Source organism: Triturus cristatus, chromosome 3_1 (genome assembly GCF_964204655.1).
Source record: "Triturus cristatus chromosome 3_1, aTriCri1.1, whole genome shotgun sequence".
Taxonomy (NCBI): Eukaryota; Metazoa; Chordata; class Amphibia; order Caudata; family Salamandridae; genus Triturus; species Triturus cristatus.
Window position 1 is genome coordinate 777790107 of NC_140583.1, and position 24846 is coordinate 777814952.

The following is a 24846-nucleotide window of genomic DNA, read 5'->3' on the forward strand; positions in this document are numbered from 1 at the left end:
CTCTGAGTTCACTAGACGAATGCCAAAGGACGTGAGGTCAAGGAGAAGTTCGGATGCAGTTGTGTCCTTGGGGTCTAGTAGATGGAGGTTCAAGTCTCCCAGGATTAGAAAATTGGGAGTAGTGGTTGCCATCTGGGTGACTGTATCAACAAGGGCGCTTGAGAATTTGGCTGGGGCTCCCGGCGGGCGGTATATCAGTAGACCAGAAAGGGAAGTGGCGGGAGATATCTGTAGAGCAAAGTGGCAACTTTCGCATTCGTCGATATTACCGTCGTTGGTTCTGCAGGAGAGATGCTCTCTGTAAATTGTTGCCAGGCCACCTCCTCTGCCGAGGGGTCTGTTCTGAGAGTGGATTTGGTAGCCAGATGGAAGAGCGTTGACAATGTCAGAATCAGAGCAGGGGGTGAGCCAAGTTTCCGTGAGGAACAGAATGTCGATGGCATGATCCTGGACAAGAAGGTTGATCTCGTGGGAATGTTTAGGAAGGGACCTACAGTTAAGAAGACCGAGCTGTAGGCCGTGGCATTCTACGGTGGTAAGGGCCGGATTGCAGAGGTCACAATTAGTAAAGGGTTTTTCTCCTGAGTAGGTGTAGTTACACTTAATGTTTTTCGAGGGATTAAGTGCAAGGAGCCTGTCTCTGGTGTAGAAACGTCGGCCTGAGGGAGAATTGCGCATAGTGACCGGGCCTAGGGCCGGCTGGGCGCGGACGGGCGCAGACTGGCTTGCCTTAGGCGCGCCTTTGGCGCGCCCGCTGCGCTCGTCCGCTGCATGGCCGAGAGATACACATTATTTATAGGGCGTAAGAGGGTGGCGTCTGTGGGCGTGGCCTCCCAAAGGGGCGTGGCCTCCGCCCTCGCCGAGATGGCGGCGGGAAAAGTTTGTAGATGGAGAGGGCTGCGGTAGCTCTAACTCAGCTGCGCAGGATTAGCGAGGTATCGGAGGGGTAAGTGCACACACAAGATAAGTGACAATGTTACAGCGAAGATTTTTTTAAAATGATTAAAAACGCTCTCGGCTTTCCGCCTCAAGAGCACAATCTGTCTGGGCTGGTGGCACTAGTATTCAGCGCTTTAAAGGGTGGCGTCTGTGGGCGTGGCCTCCCAAAGGGGCGTGGCCTCCGTCCTCGCCGAGATGGCGGCGGGAAAAGTTTGTAGATGGAGAGGGCTGCGGTAGCTCTAACTCAGCTGCGCAGGATTAGCGAGGTACCGGAGGGGTAAGTGCACACACAAGATAAGTGACAATGTTACAGCGAAGATTTTTTTTAAACGATTAAAAACGCTCTCGGCTTTCCGCCTCAAGAGCACAATCTGTCTGGGCTGGTGGCGCTAGTATTCAGCGCTTTAAAGGGTGGCGTCTGTGGGCGTGGCCTCCCAAAGGGACATGGCCTCCGTCCTCGCCGAGATGGCGGCGGGAAAAGTTTGTAGATGGAGAGGGCTGCGGTAGCTCTAACTCAGCTGCGCAGGATTAGCGAGGTACCGGAGGGGTAAGTGCACACACAAGATAAGTGACAATGTTACAGCGAAGATTTTTTTTAAACGATTAAAAACGCTCTCGGCTTTCCGCCTCAAGAGCACAGATAGATAGATAGTTAGATAGATAGTTCTAAGAGTCTTTTGCCATATGTATTGTTAAATATGCGTCCTTAAAATCCAATGTCACTAACCAGTCTTTTTCCTGTAAAATGTCCCTCAGTAGACCTGGATAAGTAGGGGCTTCTGGGGTGAGTAGTTTAATCCTACACAATAAATGATGTTGATAAATTGCTGATTTAACAGTCGAGTGAACATGTTTGGGCACATACATATAAGCCTGTCTCTAGAGTAAAACTGCAACATTCAGCAGAGTCTGCCAGAGGAACTAAAACACCGTGACTGGTAAGGATGTATAGGGAAGAGAATTTTTTTGTTTGGAGGAAAAATTCTGTCTTTAATAGGTTCATTAATATAAAATGCTTATAGAAGCAAGGTATGTATGGGGTCGCCTCTTGGGTGGAAACCCTCAGATGTAACTGAATGTTGTTGTCAAACAGCAGTATAGAGATTCACAGATACGGCAGATGGAGCTACCAAACATTTGGAAGCATAGTGGGGCAGTCAACAGGTGAACGGAGCAGGGAGGTGAAGGTGACTGACGATAGAGGAGAGATGCTTGTGATGAGCACAGGTAGCTACGTTTAAGAAGGGTGAGAACTCCTTTAGTGGAGTAGAATACGCGGAAGCCATAGAATAATGTGTTTAGTAAGTTGGAGGTATGGGGGTATTGAGACAGTTTATTAAACACCAGGCTCTCAAGGGTTCTGGAGAAAAAAGGATTTGGGATATGTGATAGTTGAGGGATAGAAGCATCATTTCTTTAGGATCGAACAGACAACCACAAACCTAAAGCAGTCGCTATACAGGAAGGGAGGAAATAGTTAAAGCCGGTGGTATGACAGAGCAGGATAATTGATGAAAGAGCTAATGGTTCAGATATTTTAAGGCAGAAGATGTCCTTGGGGCACTAAAGGGATAGCTAGTGTGGAGTATGAGGACTAATTCTGAAGTTGGAGTGAAGGACTCAAAACTGGTTAAGTTGCTTGGTGGAGGCCTCCTGATTGAGGAAGGTGCAGAGCATGATTTGGGTGGTTAAAACTTACGAAAGAAAATACGCAGCTCTCATTTCCTGTGAGGTTTGTCTATGTTGCCTTTGACTTGGATGTATGCAGTTGTGGGATGATTTCTGTCTCTCAGTTTTGAAGGTGGAGATAAGTTTGGGATATCAGTTTTATTGGAGTAAAAAAAGGACAGTATATCCAGGGTGATTTGTAGGTATAAAGAGTCTCTTCATTGCAAAATTTTCACTATCAGTCTAACAGCCTCAGCATTTGCGTGTGAGGAGCAAAGAAAGTTAGGAAACAGACCACGTCAAGAGATTAATATTACTTTATTCCCCTTCTTTTCCTCCCTTTGTTTTCATGTTTTTCTTTTTAATATTTTCCTTGCTCCTCCTCCCTTTCTTCCTTTCTTAATTCCATGTATTTCCTCTAACTAATTCCCTCTTTAGTCTCTTGCCTGTGCTTTACTTTGTTCTCTTCCTTCTCTTTCCTCTTTTCCAGTCTTCCTTTCTATCGTTCCTTTTTTACTATTGTCATTTCCCTCAGTTGCATGCAGTTTCGATTTTTCATTTTCATGTCCCCCCTCTCTTTCCTCATTTACACTTTTGCTTTTTCTTATTTAGTTTTCTCCTTTTGCTCTTTCCATGCTTTATTTTCTCTTCCTTTCATTATTACTCACTTTCATCACTCATATTCTCTCTTCCTTCCCCATTTCTCTTTCTATTGTATCTTACCGTACCTCTGTACAACTCCCTTTTCTCCCTTTTGATTTGTTTTTCCTCTTTCCCTTTCTTCCATTCTTCTCATAAATTATTGTTTTTTATCCTTCTTTTCCATTTTCCTTTGTTTTCAGCCTTTCATTTTCTCTCTACATACTTCTTTTTTCTTTCTGCTTGCCCCTTTTTTATTTCCTTCTTTCTTTCCCTCCTATTTCCTTACCCTCTTTTCTGTTTCCGTTTCTGTTCTTACAGTCTTTTTCTTTCTTCCTTTATCCCCTATCCCACATTACTGTTTTAATTTTCTGCTTTCCGCTTTTCCCTTTACTCTATTTCTTTCTTCTTTTCCCTCTCTTACCCCCTTCTTTCAATTTTTTCCATTTTCTTTTTTGCTCTTTTCCTTGGTTTGCCTTCTCTTCCTTCTTTCCCCTTCCGCTTATCCTATTTTCCTCTCTTACTTTCTTTTATTCAATTTTTTTTTCACCTTATCTCCCTTGTTTCCAGCGCCTTGAGACCCTCACGGGTGAGTAGCGCGCTTTATAAACCCCTGATTGATTGATTGATTGATTTCCTCACTTTTGGGCTCCTTTTCCGTCCTTTGTGTTAAATCTTGTCCTTTCTGTCTATTCATTTCTCATTCCTTCTAATTTCCCTCTTTTCATTTTTCATCCATTCATTTTCCATTCGTAAGGTTTCCCACTTTCTTCCATCTTCCTTTCTGATCCGTTTTCTAGTCTGCTTTTCCACTTTTTCTTTCCTTTTTAATTCTCTTTTGTTCTTCGTTTCCTTCCCTCTCTTCTTTTGTCTTTTTTACTTCTAATCTTTTCCCATTTTCATTCCCCTTTCTTCTGTTTCCCTTTCCTATCTCTTTCCCTATGTACACCATCCTCCTACCTTTACCTCATTTTGGTGTCATCTTTTTATCCCCACGGTCCCCTTTCTCTGTTCATGTCTCGATTTCTCACCTATTTCTCTACCTATAATTTTCTCCTTCCTTCCTTTTTCCTTTTCACTTTCCTCCCTATCAGTTTTTAGTTTCCTTCCTATACCTTTGTGTACTTCCTCTTACACTTTGCCTCCCTCTTTTTCATTCCCCCTTTCAATGTTGTATTTTTCTCCCTTCCTTCTTCTTCCTCTTTTCCTAGTCCACTCTTCCTTACCTTCTTTTTCGTCGGTTGCTTGACCTCATATGTCTCAACCCTTTCCCTTGTTAACTCTCATTTTCTTTCCATTTCTATTTTCTGTTCACTCACATTTTATTCCCTTCTAACATATTGCCATTCCTGTTCCAGCTGCTGGAATTCCCCCCAGTAAACTGGTCGAAGCCCATGGCACCTTTGCCACAGCAACATGCACTGTCTGTCTCCGCTCATTTCCTGGCCAGGAGTTTCGGGTGAGTGAGTGCATATGCCCTGACTTTGGTCTGAGAGTTAAAAGGGATGGACTTCTGAACTGCCTCTCTCTATTTTGCATTGAAAGAACAAGGTACGAGAATGATATTGAACAAGTTAATGACACACACTACATGTTGAATTGTCTCTTGGTTTAAAAAAATATAAGTTATTATTACCCAATGAAATAATTATTTTATGAACCTCGGAAGAGCGAGCGATTGAGTTAGTCACGTCGAGATTCACATCTCTGATCTGCAGTTACCCACGTGTCTGTGTTGTGTTCTCATTCTTTTATGCATTCCAGATGATGTAAGTTATTGCAGAATTATTCTATGTCATGTAGAATCTACTAGTGTCATTTAGAATGTATTGTTTGAAGTTAGACAGTTGCTGTTTGCTGATGAAGCTGTACAGATGTCGGTTCAGCTCCTCGACCTGAATAAAGAAGTTAACTTAATTTAACGATCCAGTGTCCTTCTTAACACTGGCGACGAGTTGTCGAGGAGCATACGAACCCACACAAGGCAAATTGGAAGATTCTTTGATATGAATTGCCGAAAAATGTTTTGAAAGCTCGACTCTTCAACTACAAACTAGGAGTTGTGCTCTAATCTCGACGAGTCCACTACTTATGCGGGAGAAGCTGCTCTTCAAATGAGTACTGGCAAGCCAGGAATTTAAATATTTAACTTTTATTTATCTTACCGGGATATCCTCGCGCTGCCACTTCGCTTGCTCGAGCTCTCCTAGCAACGGATGAACACTCGAGACCTGCGCGCTCTAGCAACCAGCTCCTTCGGCTTCAGTCTTTTTGACTCAATTGTAGTACATGCGTACTCACGCAGGTCACGCAACGTGACCCGACGCAGCTGCCATTTTGTATTTCTGAGAGTTTATTTACAAGGAGATTTTCATCAGAGCTTATACATCGGAACGTTGAGAGTCTATTCCGCCGGCATTTTTCCAGCATTTTGAAACATTTCGAATTTCCTCAACTGATATTTATTTTGGGTAAGGAATTTCGGTATCCTACTTCAATACTCATTTTTATTATAGATTGCTACCCAAATACTATTCAAATACGGATTCTTATATACTTTTCGAGTGAATACTCGTTGATCTACCTACTTCATTGAGCCAACTAAAATACTTTGGGTTGTGAAACTTTAAAAAAAAAATAATACTGTTTTAAGGGGACTACATCATGAGCCAGCAAACTTATAACATCAACCCTCCTCAGGCATTTTGGATATCCGGAACTGAACCTCCCTTAAAATGGCTTGAATGGAAACCTTATTTCAGTAACTACATTGACGCTTTAGATGAAGATGGCAAAATGTCTGCTATACAAGAAAAAAGATTACTCTTACATTCTTAAGTCCTGTTGGACTAAAGGTATTTGAAGGCATGACAAAACCTTGTTTTCCTGGTGACTTAAATGTATATGCATTAGCTTTACTTCATCTTGACACGTATTTTGCACCGAAGGTTTGTATTGGAGTAACCAGGTATAAATTGTTTTCTAGGAAACAGAACAAGGATGAAAGTACTGATCATTATCTTGCGGAACTCAAAAAGTTAGTTTTAGATTGTAAATTTGGTGTTCTTCAGGAAGATTTCATAAGAGATCAAATAGTCATGCATGCTTACAAACCCACCATTCAAGACTTCTTTAGCTTGATGATATTCTTGCTATTGTACGGAAGGCTGAAATCTCTGGCAGATGCGCCAGTGTTCTTAAACAAGACAACAGTTCTTGTGAAGTTGTAAGTAAAATAAGTGTGAGTGAGAAAAAGAAAACATTTACATGTCCTAAAGACAATTCCAGTGCTAAACCCTCATATAGTAAATCTTATTAGAGTTCAGGAACCAAACCGAAATGTTACAGATGTGGTAGTTTACAACATTTAGCTGACAGTAACAATTGTCCTGCACTTAAATTTAAATGTACCAATTGTGGGCTCAAGGGTCATTTCGCTAAAGCTTGTAGGAGAAAAAGGAATAATGTTAAATTTGTAAACAACATGGATGATAATATTCATCCTGATGCTGATGAAACTGAGGATGATCTAGGAAAGGATGGTGGTTTGGTTTTGAATGTACGTGACAAATTAGTACTAAATATTAGAGATGAATCTTGTGTAAACAAACCTATATGCTTAATGGAAATTGGTGGCGTAGAAGTCAAACTTTATGCTGATTCAGGCTCACCGTACACTATTATTAATGATGAGCTTTGGCAATCTTCTTTCGTACGAAAAGTTGGGAATCAGTTATTGGTACCTGACATTCACCCTGAAGGATACGGGGGCGAAACCATTGATCTAATTGGTTATCGTTAGTTTGTTTTCAAATGCAAAGGGAGAGAGTGTAGAGGAAAACTGTATGTTGCTAAAAAAGGACCACCAGTTTTGGGGTGGTTTGATCAAAAACAATTACACATCATTTTAGACCCCAATAGTAAAGAACAAGTGTTGGTGGTAGACGAAAACAATGAGATTGGTAAGGAAATTTTAAAACAATTTCCCAAGGTTTTCTGCAATGTCTTAGGAAATCTTAGGGACTTTGAACACAAAATTATCCTTAAGCAAGATTCGTATCCCAAAGTACATAAATGCCGTAACATTCCTATTTTGGTGAGAGATGAAGTTTGTAAGGAACTAGATAAACTAGTCTCTGCCAATATTATTTAACCAATTGAAACCTCCGATTGTATTTCTCCGATCGTCGTAGCAAGACGAAGTAATGGTAAGATTCGGCTCTGTGTAGATTTGAGGCATTTCAACAATAACATTGTTGTGGACAAGTTTCCATTACCCAAAATTAATGAGATGGTTTCCAGTTTGAGCAATGCTAAGTGGTTCTCCACCATAGACCTGTTGTCTGCTTATCATCGGATCTCTTTGTCACCTGAGTCTATGAAAGTCACATCCTACATCACCCGATGAAGCTGTACAGATGTCGGTTCAGCTCCTCGACCTGAATAAAGAAGTTAACTTAATTTAACGATCCAGTGTCCTTCTTAACAACCTCTGCTTAGAGCGTGTTGTATTTCTGAGCTTCCTTACCAGCAAATTAACCCTTGATTATGCTTGTGGACAAAGGTTTCAAAGCAAAACGGTTGGTACTTCACCTGTCCCTTACCATAATCTAAGCCTTACCCCTAGCGCTAAATATGACACTAACCCTAAATACATTTCAGTGACTACGTTTTGTGATTGAATATTTCCTAGGCTCATTTATGTCCGGGGCTTGCTTCTCAGTTTCTGAACTGATACAAAACCACCATCACTGTACATAGGGCCAGAAAACCCTTGGACAGTAGTCGGCCCGATCTTTTCTCACACACATATATATATATATATATATATATATATTTTTTTTTCTTCAAAACAAAGCGATTGGGGAGTTCCCCAAAGAACTTCAGCGGCACACCACAAGACGGCACAATATTTCTTTAATGTATCACAAACAGAAAAACGCGTTTCGGTGAAGCCTTCATCAAGTTAGTGACCTGTGCCCAACCACCCATAGAAATACAGGGCAGCGTTAATGAAAAGTGAGGAAATATTGCAACGTAAAACGATATTTTTACAAAATTGCACACAATTACGAGAAAGCTCTCCGCATTATTTTCAATTCATTAAAAAGTTTGTGAACAATTGTATTCAGAAGGGCTCGCTCTTTTCTCTGATGTTGGAGGTGACGCCAAAGAGAAGTAGGCAGTATTTATTTAATTTCTTGCTACATCCCCTTCTAGGGACTTTCACCACGCCCATCACTTTCATTGGCTCCATGGGCAGCTTTTCAAAATTCCTTTTGTTTGGTAGGGAAATGCTTTACTCTGTCCCGTCATTTGGTAGTTTAGTTACCGCAGGCTGACCCTGTTATGTGGATTATTTCCTGATCGCCCATATATATTGTTGGTGCTCCTGCTGCTTATGTTCTGATCTTTGCTTAAAGCGCCGCTCGTGTTACCTTTGCTCCCGCCCCACTCCCGTTGTCTGTGCTGATCACCTCCGTCTTCCCTCGTCCTCCCCCTTTACTGGGGACATGGTGTTTTTTAGGTCTCGCCTGAGCCAGCGCTTTAGTGCTGCTCTGGCGAGAGCTATAGAAAACGGGGATTTGGAAGTGCAAACAAGTGCTTTTCAGGTCCCCAACTACAGTGCATGTGCGCCGGGCGCGCGCACCATTTGGCAGCCTGCGTGTACATTTCGCGGGCGCTTTGATGTTCTCAGTGAGCCGCGCGGCCACTGCGAACATCAAAGCGCCCGCGAAATGATTACTTTCACTTTAACGTTCGCACCTACTTGGCAGACTGGTTCTCTGTTGCTCTTTCCTCCTCTGCTCTCTCTCCTCAGAGTCCGTCCCTCCCCCTGTTGCAGCAGCTGGCATTACACGGGGGAGGGTGGCTCTTCGTGCCTACCAAAAAACAAGCATTGGCATAGCCAATAGGTCTCGCTTTTGGGACCTTATAAGTATTTAGTTATGCAACTGTTGCATAGTTAAACACTTATAAGGTCCCAAAAGCGAGACCTATTGGCTATGCCAATGCTTGTTTCTGTTTACCAAATGTTACTTTTTCGCGGTATTGTCTGTGTTGCCTTTGCTCCCGCCCCCCTCCCATTGACTATGTCGACCACCTTCCTCTTCCATCCTCCTCACCCTTTTCTGGACCTGTGTGTGGTTTTTTTTGTTTATTTAATGTCACTTTTTCCCAGTATGACAGTACGTGATCGCTAGTTCATTTACAACAATTAACGTTCCTGCCCCAGTTCCTGTGCACCGAGGTTGCCCACACCTTAAGGAGACCGTGCGGCTGTTTGCTCCCCCTTTCTGTTAGGAGACAAGCAACTTAGCAACAAGTCCTCGCAGATCTGTAGTCGATCAGTGCTTTTAAATGGGTAGGTCCTGTCCGTTACTGGGTACCTGCACTTCTTTAATTTGTGCAACATCAACTAGCAGAGGAGTAGATCTCAGAATGATGAACACATTAGAGACAGAAGAGTGTCGGTCAGTGAGACAGGAGTGAAACCATTTCAGTGCTTGCTAAACTATGCCTAAAATGTGATGAAGTAGGACAGGTGACAAAGTGTCGTTTCAGTGGAGCGTAGAGTTCTAGGGCCAGATGTACGACTGTTTTTAGCATGCGCAAATGGGTTTTACACCCGTTTGCGCACGCTAAAAACCTTGGGCCCATGTACAAAACCTATTTTGCGGCTCGCTAATCAACTAGCGACTCGCAAAATAGGTTTTGCGTCTCGCTATTAGTAAGGGTCGTTCCCTTCCTAATAGCGACTCATGAGCCATGTATGAATGTTTTGCGACCGCAATTGCGGTCGCAAAACACTCGCAAATTACCACCTACTTGGATTCAGTGCACCGGACCTCAATGTCTACTATCTGAGTGCACAGGCACAGTATGCGTATTACTGGGTTAGACCGCACGCATTCACCCCACATGTTGCAGTGGAGGAAGGGGATGCTTCCACTATCCCTCTACACAGTATGCTCACTCACATGAAGCGTCCCGAAAACAGACGTAAATACAATAGACACCACGGTAGGTGCGTGGCAGGCGATAGGGAAACTGGCCAACAAACTACCCATTTATGCCCCAGCCATGCTGCCCTGTCAGTGACTCACGAGGCAGGTGCGATGCGTCTTTTAAAAGAGGCAGGCATACAGGTGATGCAAGACCTGTATCCAGGGGGAATGTTTCATACCCCACACTGCTGTTCCGATTCGCGTTTCACAGACTTAGACATGCAATTAGATCACACTATGGCACTTATCCCCTCGAGCCCCCCACACTACACTCTCTGCAATTGGTGCTAACCACCCCCACCAATAAAAAACTGATCACTAAGCTATATAGGGCAATGCGTGACGAAAGGTGTGACGGCCCAGACAGAAGTCTGTAGAGATGGAATGACAAACTGACCTCCTCGGTATCCGTGTCAGATTGGGAACATATATGTGGCCTGACGGGCAAACTTGCTCCAAATGGAAATGTACGTATTATACATTTCAAGTATATACACCAGGTTTATTATACGCCAGCGGGGTTACACCACTATGGACTGCGTGACTCTAGCAGGTGTGGGAGATGCGAGCAACCCGAAGCCGACTTCCTGCACCTTGCATGGGAATGCAGGAAGGTGGCCTGCTACTGGAGTGCTGTGGTGCGGGATATAACAGAAATGTCGGGGCTGGAGATACAAAGCACACCCTTAGTATGCTTATTGTGTTGTGTTCCACATGTAAAAGGGGCAGTAGGTCGATTTATACGCTTGGCGTTGTTGATGGCTAAACGCCGGGTGGCAATTACATGGGGCGGTAAAAGATCACCGAAAATTGAGAACTGGATTAAAGACATTTTAGTTTGATGGATGTCATCTGCATGTGTGCTCTTCTCAGTCCAATATGCCCTGACATCTTATCAGATGTCATGCATTTGCAATTTGGGATTTCAACATATCCGTTGTCTTACACTTCATATGTGTCGCTTCTTCATTACACGTGGCACTTGTTTGTCAAGTGTATGTAGTATGTTAGGGCTAGTTAGGCATTATCTCATGTAGGCATCAAAATTTGTTTTGTTAAAGTTGTATATCTGTATAGTGGATTTGTAAATTCAGTGAAGAAAATTAAAATATATAATGCATAATCTAGAATTGGTTTCTAATTAGTCCTTTTGCTTGCTGTCATTATTTCTTGGAGATAGTAATACCTCACATGGAATGCCTTTCAGCTCTGACTGATTATTTGCGGTTATTTTATATTTTTGCATGTAAGCTGAAGATCAGCTTTTCATGATCTCGTGGGAGAACTATGTCAGCAATGCTGTAGTAATCTTTAGTGGTTTTGGAGGGGGTTGCCCAGCTACACTGTGGTGCACACCCACCTCCAGATTCTGCCCCATGGCCCTGCCCGACCATCTACTGAAACAGGACAGCAACATGGAGCGAGCTCTGTGATCATATTGATGTTCGCCATAGCACTAACAGTTTTTGTCTTGTAAGTTTTTGATCTTACAGGAAAGTGTGACCTCAAAATATTTAACATATTCCTTTTTTATTGACTCACTTACTTATACAGTCAGTCACGCACCCACAGAATGATCCATACATGCACTCATACACCCACTGATTCACCAATACACCTTGGTATATATATTTAACAGACATACATTTTTTTTAAACACTCACAGTCACTGGATGATGTCATCAGTGATGTCATGAGTGATGTCATTTGAGATGTCATGAGTGATGTCACTGACCATGTCATGAGTGATATAATATGTGAGGTCATAAGCAATGCATTGCGGTGGCGCGAGTTATAGTTAGTTCACGTGTATGAGTGAAACCTGAGCTTAACCATAATGCCCCTGTAACCTTTGTTTTTTTCAGTAAATAAATATTCATCTATATACGTGTGTGTGTGCGTGCGTGCGTGTGTGTGTGTGTGAGGTTAATACAAGGATGCATTAATATTAGACAATATTTCACAGAGAATAAAGACAGACCAATGGGCAAAACAACTTTATTGTGTTTTCTGAATATAGTTGTTTAGGAAGGGGAGAAGTCTCATTGCCCTTTTGTCTTGTAAATTACTTTTGGAATTTTTTTAGTTGACAGAATGAGCAATTTGCATTGGCTGCAACTTTATTTGCATACTTGTATTTGGAAGGGCACTCTTTTCGCTAATGTTGAAGGTGAAGAGAAAGAGAAGTCAGCAGTATTTATTTCATTTATTTATTTAGTAAGCAAGCCCATATTTCTTTGGAGCAGCCATAGAACATCCATTGGGTATTCCTGTTATAACGCATCAGACACTTTTCCTCTTCTAGAATAGCTACCACAGCTTTCATCTAAGAGTTGATAAGTGATATGACATCACTCAGTCACCCTTATTGATTTGCTGAGCGTGGCCTGGAACAAAAGAAGCTTAAGTGGTGTGCATAATGTGGGGCACTTGTTTTAGAAGCCTTTTTTATTAGTTAAGGGTGTATTGTGTTATCAAAGTTTAGACTTGTAAGGGGCCATTGGGCACTGGGCACATTAGCTGAGTTGTTAGGTATAACTAGAAGTTTAATGCTGGATTTGTGGTACATTTCTAATAACTTGAAGTCTACTATTTTGTTTGATGTATAATTTATGAACATTTATCTGTATGTCTAGGCCAGTGAATTTGATCCTAGACAACCCCATTGTAGACAACCCCATTGTTTATACTATTTTAAGCAACCCATCCATGGAGTTTATGATGCTCGGACCGATTTGTGATAGCATTAGCTGCTTAAATCTGATTATAATGTTGCCAAACCCCTGTGCTTCTATATACAATTTTGTAGTATTCCAACAAGACCTGCAGTGATTAGATTGTGTTCCATGTGTTTTAAATGTCTTTAATATTGTTACCCAGATCGTTCTTTTTTCTGTCCTTTTTACAAACCAGTTCAGTGTCCAGGCAGTTTCAACTTCAGTGTATCACAGAACAACAAGCTTCCAGCTAGCCACAGGCCAGTCCCTTTGTCCAACACCAGGCTACCCTCATATTACGTTACTCATGACATGTTCAATGAATGCATTGATAACATCCGTAATGACAACTTAAATGACATAGTTGATAACAACACTGAATAGCAAGGGTATGGGTTGAAATTAGTTTAGGGCACGTAGTAAATAATTACTTGCGATTACTTACCTTTGGGTTTTTTTCCAGTGAATTTCCAAGCGTTTTTTTAATGTAAAGTGATATAATATCACAATTCCTACTTATAACATCACTTTAACCTTTATTTTTGTTATATATCTCCTTCCAGACCACCAATACGACAGCACAGATAGATATATATATATACATATATACATATTACCTACTGGCGGTCGCCAGTAGGTAGTTATAGTTAGGACCACGTTTCCATAGGAAAACCTCAACATTCTATTTTGAATAACTTTGGCGCCGGTCGACGAATCCTCGCGAATTTCTCAAAATAGGTGGGGCGCTACGCTCCGCTCCTACCCTGAAAGTCTCAGGGGGATCCGTCAAGCGGGGGCTGAGATAAAAGGGGGGTCCCAAAACGCGTTTTTCCCATGCATTTTTCCATAGGACCTTTATAACGAGCTACAGCCCGAACGGCTGAACAGAATTACTCAAAATTTGGCAGAGAGGTAGTCCCTAGGTCAAGGAAGTGCCTTTTGTAGGTCTGGTGTAAATCTGTTCAGTATTTCCGGAGAAAATAGCATTTAAAAGCATATATATATATATATGCGCGCAGGGTGCGCGCACCGTGCGAGCACCGTGCGAGCACCCTAACGTGCGCGAGCGTAATTCTGATTGGTGGTTACATGTTAGTCAACGTTCGAATCGGTCGAAATCAGGAAGTGTCGGCCGCCATTTTGTTTGTTTTCAGTGCGAGAGTGAAAAAGGAAGGTGGCGAACGTGAAAAGGGGGCAGGGTAGAGAGTTCCTGACCCCCTAGCCTTTGTCAGGGGGTCCCTGAAGGACCCCGAAGGCAAAAAAAAAAATTTTTTTTTTTTTAAAAATCGCGGGGGTGCGCGCACAGTGCGCGCACCCTGAAAAACACAAAAAAAAAATTTTTTTTTTTTGCAAAAAAAAAAAAAAATAATTCGCAGGGTGAAAACCAAAAAAAAAATTAATAATAATTTTTAATACGTAGTTTATTGCAAAATAAATATATAAAAAATAATACATAAATAAATTAGCATTTAAAAAACCGTACAAATTCACTGAAAAAACCATAGGTTTCACACACGTTATAGTTAGGAATTAGCATTTAAAAAACCTTGCTAATTCACTGAAAAAACCATAGGTTTCACACATGTTATAGTTAGCTGGACATTTTACTGATAAAAAACCAATGAAATTCCCCCGTTATAGTTACTGTAGGCAACTATAACTCACGCGACCGTAATCCTCTGCTGATGACATATGTGTCTTTATGAAAAAAAAATATTTGTAATATATGTATAGCTAAAATTTAATGGAAGAAGACATGGGCAAATAAGTGTCTAAATACAGTATTAGCATCAGCAGAGGATTACGGTCGCGTGAGTTATAGTTGCCTACAGTAACTATAACGGGGGAATTTCATTGGTTTTTTATCAGTAAAATGTCCAGCTAACTATAACATGTGTGAAACCTATGGTTTTTTCAGTGAATATATATATATACATACACATATATGTTATTACTATTCAGTGTAGGAGGTGCAAAAAAGCCTCTTACGAGGCATGACCTTCCTCAACAATGGTAAGACATAGCATAGTAGTATATTTTACTCAGAGCAGCTGCATATACAGCCTATGCCAAGGTCTTTTTCATGTGTATGTTTTTTTAACAAAGGGTATTTAATCAAAACCACGATGTGAGGGGTTAATTCATGCACTATGGGAGAAAACACTATAGAGACCTTATGACTATTAGAAGAGTTGTTTCCCTGTGTGATGTAATTGTTACATGCAATCTGTGAGGTAGTAAAAAGTGTTTTTCTATTAGCAACTGTGCTGTGGTAATAAATTTGAATGTGTGCTTTGGATTGTAGTGATAAATATGTGAATCGGGTCACATTTATTTTCACTGTCATGGCATAAATATATAAAAAACTCATAATTAATTACTGCTTATGTACCATGGAACTGTTGATATGCTTTTTTCTGCTGCAATGACAATAAATAAACACATAAATAAAATAAGGAGGCGTTGTGCTGGTGAAATTGCAGTGTTTTTCTGAATTGAGTTGAGACCTCTATGAGTGAATAGGTAGTGCATTACTGACTGTGTTCTGTTTATCTGTTTATTGCATGTGTGATGTGTCTATTCTTTCTGATGGTCCTCAAGTCTCAATCTCATGTGATGTGTGCTACTCTGATGCCATTTGACAATCCATAACTTGACCCACCGTCTTCAAAGAAACGGGCATATAATGTTTGCAAGGTCATGTGGAATGTTGCTGGCAACTGAAGGGTCCTGCCACAGGCTAACTACCCATGCAATACTAACCAGAAATGTCTGTGAAGACTGGAGAGGTCTGCCACACATTGCTGGTCGCCTGAAGGCTCAGATTCTACCATGCAGTTCCCAAATAGTCACATCTATTAACCAACAACATCCTATTATGAGAAATGTAAGTTAATAACACAGCGCATCTTGCCACATCTTCTGGTATCTCCACCAGATCCATAAGATCACCTCCACCAGATCCATTAGATCACTGTGTGGATAACCACCTGCCACCACCAGCATAGGAAATGTGATTGAAAACGTGAAGGAAATTTACCAACATGATAAAGGGACCTTCACTGTTAATCAATCCTGCCAGCATGCCATAAACTATAGAAATGCACATCTATTTCTCACACTTCCTCATGCATCACACTGCCAAGCGTCGGTTCCCATAACACGATGGTCGCACCTTGGTTGTCATCATGAACAATATGGAAGCACTTCCTACATAGGCTGAAAGCAACGAAAACATACTTCCAACTGCACACCGCATGGTGTAGTGTGCTATCCATGCGAATAAATGCTTCAGCGCCCCACATATGCATTGCAAGTACTGTAGAAATGCTACAATGCAATACACTATCTCACATGCAAAGCATGTTGTTTATTTTCTACAGTTTTACATCCTCAGATTGCACGCTACCTCAAAAAGCCTCCTTGCTCTATATTATTAAAACTGTTGATTGTTTCTCTCTTCTTTCCTTCCGTCAAATGACCATTTCTTTACCTTCCATCCTCTGCATTCCCCCTCTCTCTGAGTATAGCCTACTCTAAGTCACATGCCTGTCTGGCTTGTTCTCTATTATTGTGTTTCTGCCAGTTTCCCACACCTCAGTTCACAGATCACAGCTTCTCTTACTTTGAAACCTTATCCCTGCAGCCTAGCAATACTTAATCTGCTCTAGTTTATCTCTTCATCCCACCAACCACCTGCATGAATTTACAAAGCCCCCACTATAGATCACATCTAACTCCTGTTGATTTAATCTTCCACAGAAAACTTAGGAAAATGCATGACATGGTTTCGTTAAGAGTACATGACCGAGCCTACATCTAATCCGGAGTAGCTCTCCTTATAGTGCTTCATACACTTGTCTGGGCTAGTAGGCACTATATATATGTAATGGCAATACAGTGCTGCATATTGTGTTGCCAGTTGTGTCTCGGTGCTGTGACGTGATGTGTGCTGGTTTTTTGTTTCAGCTGCCAGTCCTGAATGGCGAGATTCCATACTGTCCTGTATGCCGTGGCCTCATCAAACCTGACATCATATTTTTTGGGGAGGAATTGCCCAGACGCTTTTTGCTGCACCTGACTGATTTTCCTCTGGCCGACCTCCTCATCATCATTGGGACCTCGTTGGAGGTGTGAGAGAGGGCTTCATCAAGCATAGGGGTGAAAGAGGGTTAGAAGAAAAAAGTCATGAATGAGGGGATTTCCCTCATACTACCAGGGTCAATTCCTTAGACCCCCCGGTTTGTGAAAAATCAGTAATGCACTGTGCCTTTCTAGGATTGAGGAAGGGTCGCCTAGTGACAAAAAAAAGAGCAAAACTTCCACATCTAGCAATATATCACAAAAGCATCTTATTGAGCAGACACCAAATAAGAGATGTGTCTGAAGTAGAAACATGTGAAAACACTAGGAACCCCCTGCCTTTGCCAGTATAAAGATGGCTATCATAGGCTTCTTTTGGGTGGGTTGGGGAAGGTGTCTTGTGGGTAATGGGATCTTAGGTTGTCTGGGTGCTGGTGACCCTCACGGGTAAGTAGTTGCGCTTTACAAACCCTTGATTGATTGAATGGTGGTGTCATGGAGCAGGAGTATGTACTTACATGGCTTGCAGTTTCTCGCTGAGAATGAGGCAGGTCGAGATGTTGGAGTTGCATATTAAGTCTCCTGTCTTCACACTTAGCCATGTTAGCATTTACCTTTAGCACCAAAGTGTGTAGCAGTAGTTTCTGGGAGTTCTCCAAGGCATGGATCTGGCATGAGTTTAAAACAAAAGCAAGGATCCAATTGTAAAGGAGGCTCTAACCTCATTCTGCCTTAGATGCATCACAAACAAGAAGGAGTACCAGGAACACAAAATGGTATCCCTGGAGGTACTAATCATTGTCTGTGTCATGTAGGGTGGCCATTCCAGGGTGGTCCCCTACACCTCATTTCTTTCTCTTTCTTCTATTCCACTCTCCGTCTTGCACTAATATGCTGTCACTTGTATTTTTCCTGATCTCTGTCTGACTCCTACTTAACTCATGCTTCACCATCTCTCTTTACATGTATGTATGTGATATGTGTAAGGCACAAGCCTAGTTAGCAAACAGCAGAGAACTGTGCAGGGTCAAAGGTAATGACAAATTGGTAGGTTAGCCTGGATCTGAGAGCGAAAGTGGACTAGTACTGGGTCATGGGGTTGTGTTCGTTCAAGTGATGCATCTTCAGTTGTTTCCTAAATTGAAGCAAGGTTGAGGTTGTCCTGGTAGATTTGGGGTGTTGTTCCAGATCTGGGTGCATTTCAATCCCCTTTCTTTCTCTTTCTCTTCTTCCTATTTGCTCTTCTTTGGAACATTCCCTCCCATGTTCTCTGAGCTTCTGTTCTTCCTTCCCCTGTTTGTATTTGTGATGTGGCTCATTCCACTCTCCTCTTATGCCTTCATTCCACTCTCCTCTTATGCCTTCATTCCACACTCCTCTTATGCCCTTCTCTAGTTGTTGCTGTTTAATATCTGTTCCCCCTTTCATTGTTCTATTTTTCCTGTCCATTCTCTTATTCCCTCCTCTTTCATTCTTTCTCCTGCACTCTCATAATTCATCTCCTTCTGTTTAGCTGTTCCTGAGTTTCACCACGCAATTCAGTTTGTACAGTGATATATAAGTGTGCACACTTACTGTCCTCTTGCTTCCCTCCTACCTATTCCTTTCTCCACGTCTAAGTTGGGAAGCATCGATAGACAGTTCAGTTAACAAAGCCGTGCCCTACGACTTTCTTTATTCCTTTATTCATTCTTGTGCGTCAGGTGGAACCCTTTGCTAGTCTGGCCAGCGCAGTTCGTGGCTCTATTCCACGGGTGTTGATAAACCGTGAACTGGTGGGACCATTCGCATGGCCAACCCCGCGGCACCAAGATGTTGCAGAACTGGGGGATGTGATCCAAGGAGTGCAGCACATGGTGTCCCTTCTGGGATGGACCGAACAAGTGCTGGATCTCATGCAACAGCACACGAAGAAGGTATCTTTTTGCGTGATGCTTCACTGTGTATTTTAAATAACTGTGGTAGCAAAAAAAAAAACAGGCGCTATTTAGGAAAGGGTTCTGACATCATACAAATAGGTGAGATTTAATTTAACCTCAGACACTTTTAATTTCAGTTGTACCTTTCCTCTCTCCTAAGTGCAAATTCAAATGATCTCAGATTGCTAGGGACATGTTGAATCTCCTTTGGAGTTATATTGAAGGTTTGTAACTGGTGATGGGTAGGTCAACAGAAATGTATTTATGGTCACATTGTTTTGTCATAAAGTACTTTAATGCAATTTGTCACCATACAAAAGCACCAAGGTGGAATGGTGTGGTAGAGGTTTGCTAATGGTATGCAATAACACTAAAAGTGTGAGGAGCAAAATAATGTTTGGGTTGTGGAGCTTGTCACGGTTGCACTAGTAAGAAATCTCTATAGCTTTTTTGTGTGATTCTTGAACATTATACTCCTAAGACACTGCCTTCAGTCTGTTGAATTATATTGTATTGTAGTATCTATACAGCACTTACTACCACTGTGTGGGGTGGTGAAACACTTGCCTTCACATGTAGAACACCACCTGATTTTAAAGGTGTTGTATTTATTTTTTGTCATGTGTGGGAAGGGTTTTTATGTTGTGCGTGATGATGACCACCGATTTAAAAAGTGTGAAGGTTTGAGAGGAAGATACACAGTTAAGGTTTGCGGTATGCAGTTCTGCAGGTTCCTTTCTTATAATTATGATTTACTTGTGCCCCCAGTCTAGTTTGCTGGTATCAGCAAAGAATGTGCCACTCTCAGATCAATTGTTTTTTTTGGAAAACATTTTATGGGCATTTATAAACAGTTATACACTTAGGCACAGGCGATAGCGCTATTATCATATAAGCTTTTATATCAGGAGCGCCCAGTCGCATCCCTTTCGGTCTCTCAATCTCGTGGGCTCCTCGCCTCCTCCCTGAGTCGGGCTGCAGGCATGTGTCCGGGATCTTCCTCTGGGTATGCCCTACTGGAGCGCGCAGGGATCGCCTCGCACGCTTGGGGGCCGTGCAATGTGAGTAATCCCCCCTCTCAGATCAATTGTTAATGTTAATTTCTATTTATATAGCGCCAAATCACCAACTGGTCTCTGAGCGCTAAAACAAGACCCTAAACTTGGAACCTAGCATGCCTCCTGGAGCTCGGCGTGTCTAGATGGGCTTTTCCAAACGCCTGAGTGAACAGAATGGTCTTAAGTTTCCTCCTAAACGGGAGTAAGGTGACTTCCCTGTGCAAGCTATCCGGAAGATGGTTCCAAAGCTGGGGAATCATGACTGAAAAAGCTCGCCCCCACAGTGTTTTTATCAAAAACGTGGGCATGCCAGCAGGCTTGACTCAGACGATCGGAGGCATCGTCCTGGCACATATTCCTTCACACGGTCTTTGATGTAACCGGGTGCTGCTCCATGGAGGGCTTTATGTGCAATGCACAGACCCTTAAACCTAACCCTCTGCTTGATTGGGAGCCAGTGCAGTTGTTGTAGCAGAGGTGTGGCACGTGCTCTTCTCGGGAGTTTAAAAATCAGTCTTGCCGCGTCATTCATAACCACCTGAAGTTTCCCTAATAGTTTGTCAGGTAGCCCTATGTATACTGCGTTACCGTAATCCAGGCGCGACACAATTAGGGCCGACACAACAGTACGCATGGTGGAAAATGACAACAAGGGTACAAGTTTCCGGAGTTGCCTCATAAGGCCCACACAACCCAGACTACAGCAGTCACCTGATTGTTCAGTGTTAACTTGGTGTCCAGTCTGATGCCCAGGATGGACCTGAGCAGGCATGGGTGCAAGGGAAGAAGGGTCAGAGATCTGTCAGGATGAACTGTGTTTCAATCTACCCTTCTATGAATGTCATTATAAGTTAGCAAGTGATGATGGGATGTTGTATTTGGTCAATATTTGCATGTGGGGGACTATATTAAAGTTCTCTAGGGGGCAGCAATGTGTAGTAGATCTCCTCAGTCATTACATGCCTGTCCGGTTGGGGTGAAGAGGTTATGGACCAGTAGTGGTATTGGATGAAATTTGAATTGGATTCATTTTATGTAATTATAGTGTAAATGATGTAAAGGTTTATCATGCAGCTTGATTTGAATTACAATTGGCTGTGGTGCCACTGATTGTTGGAGTATTAGGAGAAACCAGGAGATGATAAATACCCAGAAGCAACAAATCTTCCATGAGGAAGGGGCGTTTGAGCAGGTTCAGTGGAAAGGATCCTTCCTGTCACAAGCCAGGGAACATATTTTCAAATATTAAATGTTGGCTTGTATATCTCATTTTGGGTGGTGAGGAATAGCATGAGGGTAGACTAACTTCTTATCATATTCCATCCTTGTACCTGTTTCTTTGCTAGATCATGGTGTATGGACTAAATCGCCATTGTGGGAGGGGTCCCGGAGGCCATTTTCTCGGCGTGGTGTGCTGTACAACACTGTTCCTTAGTTCTTGTGCTTCTGTGGGCTGTTGTGCCTTGTTTTAACCCAGGATAAGCAGGTGACCTAGTTATCTCAAGAGCAACCAGTTGTTTACCTCTCTTCTAAACTTTATATATTCCTGAATGCTTCAGGTCTTACCTGGTAGGGAGGTCCAGAGCGTGGCTGCTTGGACCAAGATAGCTAATACTTCTAGCAATTTCTTATTTTATGTCAGTATGACGATCCGAGGGGCCAGCCTGGAACGTAGAGGTCTGTATTGTTTACATTTTACTTGGGAGGCTTCGTGGATGATGCAGAGTGCCTTGAACATTGGTCATGTACCAGAAGCCAGTGAAGTGTTTGCGGAGTGGTATGATGCGTTCCCTGAGTCAAGGTGGAGGAGGAGGTCTTGCAGCAGTGTTCTGGATCCATTGTTCTTTGTGTATGATGAAGCAGGGTGTGCCAAGGAAGAGAATATTGCTGTAGCAGTGTTTGGAAATCACAAGCATGAGTATAGCTTGTGAGTTCTGTTGGTATCCAAGATAGGGGAAGGCGCATTCAAGCATTTTCGTTGTTTAGAAACTGCTCTTAGTGACCTCATTGACATGTGGTATCAAGGATGGACATGAGTCCACGATCTTGCCCAGATTCCTAACTTCTCTTGCTGTGTCTAACAGAGATTCAAGTTCCTTGGGTCAGAGATCTATCGGTTGGTGTTTGTGCCATTGTCCACAGGTCATGATCTTTGTCTTTGTATTGTTGAGTGCGAGGTGGTTTCTAATCATCCAAGTGTTTACAGCGTGAAGGCAGACATGTTTTGACCTGTAGAGGCTTTCTGGGCCATCGATTTGTAGGATGATTTGCATATTGCCCCATAGTTGTAACACAAGGTTAAATGATTACAATAGGTTTAGTAAGGGACTTAGGTAGTTGCTGAATAGGAGAGGGGAGAAAATGGGTCCATGAAGAATATTACAGTGTTGTGTGTGAGGGTGAATGTGAATGGTGGTAGGCATACCAGACCTTTCCTTTCATTGGGGTAGGAGGTGCCTCTAGAATAGGTTGGCTTTTTAGTATGGTTATTAATTAAACACATAAAATTGTTTTATGAGAAAATGTTTTGTTGATAAAATATTTTTTAACATAACTACCACCCCAATAAAATTTTAGCATATCTCTCAACAGGGCTAATACATTCTCAGGACTTGACAAGGTAGGAATTTGCAGTTATAAAGAATGTAGGACAATGCAAGGGATGTAAACACTACCTGAATCCAAACACATTTCTCTGACTCTTGTACATAGTTTTTACAGCTCATTCCTCACAGAGGTATGCTGCTTACTCTTGGACTGGGGGACAATAAGTGGGTACCAGCGAGTTGCATCCCGGGAAAGTGGAGAATATGCCATGCGGATTAAGGGAAGTTGGCCCAGAAGAAAAGCGATGTTATACTAAAGAAATATGATGTTAGGTCCAGGTTATTTCCACCATATGCATTGTTTCTGTTGGCTGCTAGGGTGTGATTTCCTCCACTCCCTGGTAGTCCAGTCACACGTTTTTCCACTTCATGGTTGTATATGTTGCTAGTCACAAGTCCCCTCTTCTATCTCCAGGTATACTCTCTTTTGTAGCCCTAGTTTTCCTGACTCCAGGTATGCTCCTGTTCCCAGTTCTAGGTTTCCCATAACTAATACGCTTCTTTCCCCAGTTCTAGGTCTCACATCTCCAGGCATGCCATTGTTCCTAATCCTAAATTGCTAACTCTAGGTATGCTTCTTTTTCCAGCCCTATTTTTTCCCATCTCTAGGCATCCCACCTTTCCCAGGTCTAGGCCTCCCTTCTCTAGGTATGCCACTTTTGACAGTCTTAGGTCAGGTCTCCCATCTCTAGGCATGCTCTTCTTCCCAGCCCTAATGGGATCTTGGATTGAGAAGATTGGTCTACAGTCAAATCTCATTCTAGAGATCCTTTAATTTCTTAGGCTCCCTTGGCCCTCTGTCCTCCAGTCAATCCCATCCCTAGTGACCTCATGAGTTCTTATTCCTACTGATCCCTCGGATTCTTAGAGACTCCTATCCTGTATCGGCCTCTAGTCTCCAACCATCTATGTGCCTCGTCATTACTTTGATTTTGGTGTCCTCGGTCCCTAGTTAGCAGTCAGCCCTGGCGCTCCATAACTCTCTTCGGGCCATTGGTTCGTCAGTTGCGTCTCATCTGTGGTAATCCCATAGATTTCACTTCTTCATTTGTCACTAATGCACTGATTTTGATATTGCTTAAATTTGCAGGTGGATCAGGAAAGTGGGAAAGGAGTATGACAACAGGATTTGAACTTGCACATGGTGATTTAAAGAGGAAACCCAAAGTAGAGAAGGCACAGACATCAGGTAAAAGTTACCAAGTCCCTGTGCTCCTTTCCCCCACCTTCATCATGGCTGTTTACCAAAAAGGTTTCTCTGACGACTGTAAGAGTCCATGAGCCACAACAAAGGCTTGAATGTGAGATGCAATGAAAGAAAACAGGGCACAACCTTCCACCAGCCTTTCTGCTTTCTCCAAGCATCACCTCGTGTCCACATGGGAAAATGTGTGGATGGAGGAGGAGTGAATGCCTGACCACAGGGAATGGGAAGAATTCCTAACAGATTGATGCTTTTGAATGGCAGGTAAGGTTGGGCGACATCAAGTGACTCTTCCCTAATCTTTTAAGTCATTTTCACCTGCTGAAGCGTCTCCAGCTCCCCTATTGGCCTGACTGGTCTCTGCCTCCCAGTGATGAACTTTGCCCTGCATCGACATCACACACAGCAAAACAAATGATGGAAATATTGCAAAAGGCACACCAAGAAATGAGAGTGACACTGCACTATGTTTGCATCGAGGGATGAGCCACCATTGTCCTTCAATATCCGCAGCGGCTTCAGGCTCACGCTTTTCAGGCTGGGAAGATAAAATGGAGCCTAGGTATATTGGAATAGTGTACCCAATGAAATCTGTGTTGTATTAAACACTTCAATGTTACTTTTGTTTTTTAGTTGCTTATTGTTTGAGACATCGGTGCTCCATTAACCTTATGAGATAGCCAAGTAATTAAGTGACCCCTGTTCTCATCTCCTGTGAATTCTGAAATACTGTGTTAGATTTGTGGGAGAAGAAAAAAAGAACGAGTGGCTTGTTGCTCAGAAAGAGAGCCGTAGATAAAGGTAATTATATTTTCTTCAGCAGCATGGGATTCTTAAGTGATTCTTTGAAAATGTGAATTTTTCTGAAGGAATTGTAGTCCATACTTATTATTATGCATCCTTCCATTTTGTTTGGACCTGTTTAAGAAAGTAAACTTATAAAGCATTCCCCCCAACAGACAACCATACCTGGTGACAGTGAAAAATCATTGTGATAGTTAATGTA

The 24846-nt window shown here is 42.3% G+C and overlaps 1 protein-coding gene across 1 annotated transcript in view; it reads left to right on the forward strand.

Annotated features, from left to right (window-relative positions):
* SIRT3 (sirtuin 3) overlaps positions 1-24459 on the forward strand; it is a 95227-nt gene extending 70768 nt beyond the window's left edge. Inside the window, exons 5-8 of the mRNA XM_085644962.1 lie at positions 4605-4705; positions 16940-17101; positions 18757-18969; positions 23727-24459. Coding sequence (XP_085501088.1) covers positions 4605-4705; positions 16940-17101; positions 18757-18969; positions 23727-23756 — 506 coding nt within the window. The 3' untranslated portion in view covers positions 23757-24459. The remainder of the gene's footprint in view (positions 1-4604; positions 4706-16939; positions 17102-18756; positions 18970-23726) is intronic.
* The last annotated feature ends 387 nt before the right edge of the window (positions 24460-24846 follow it).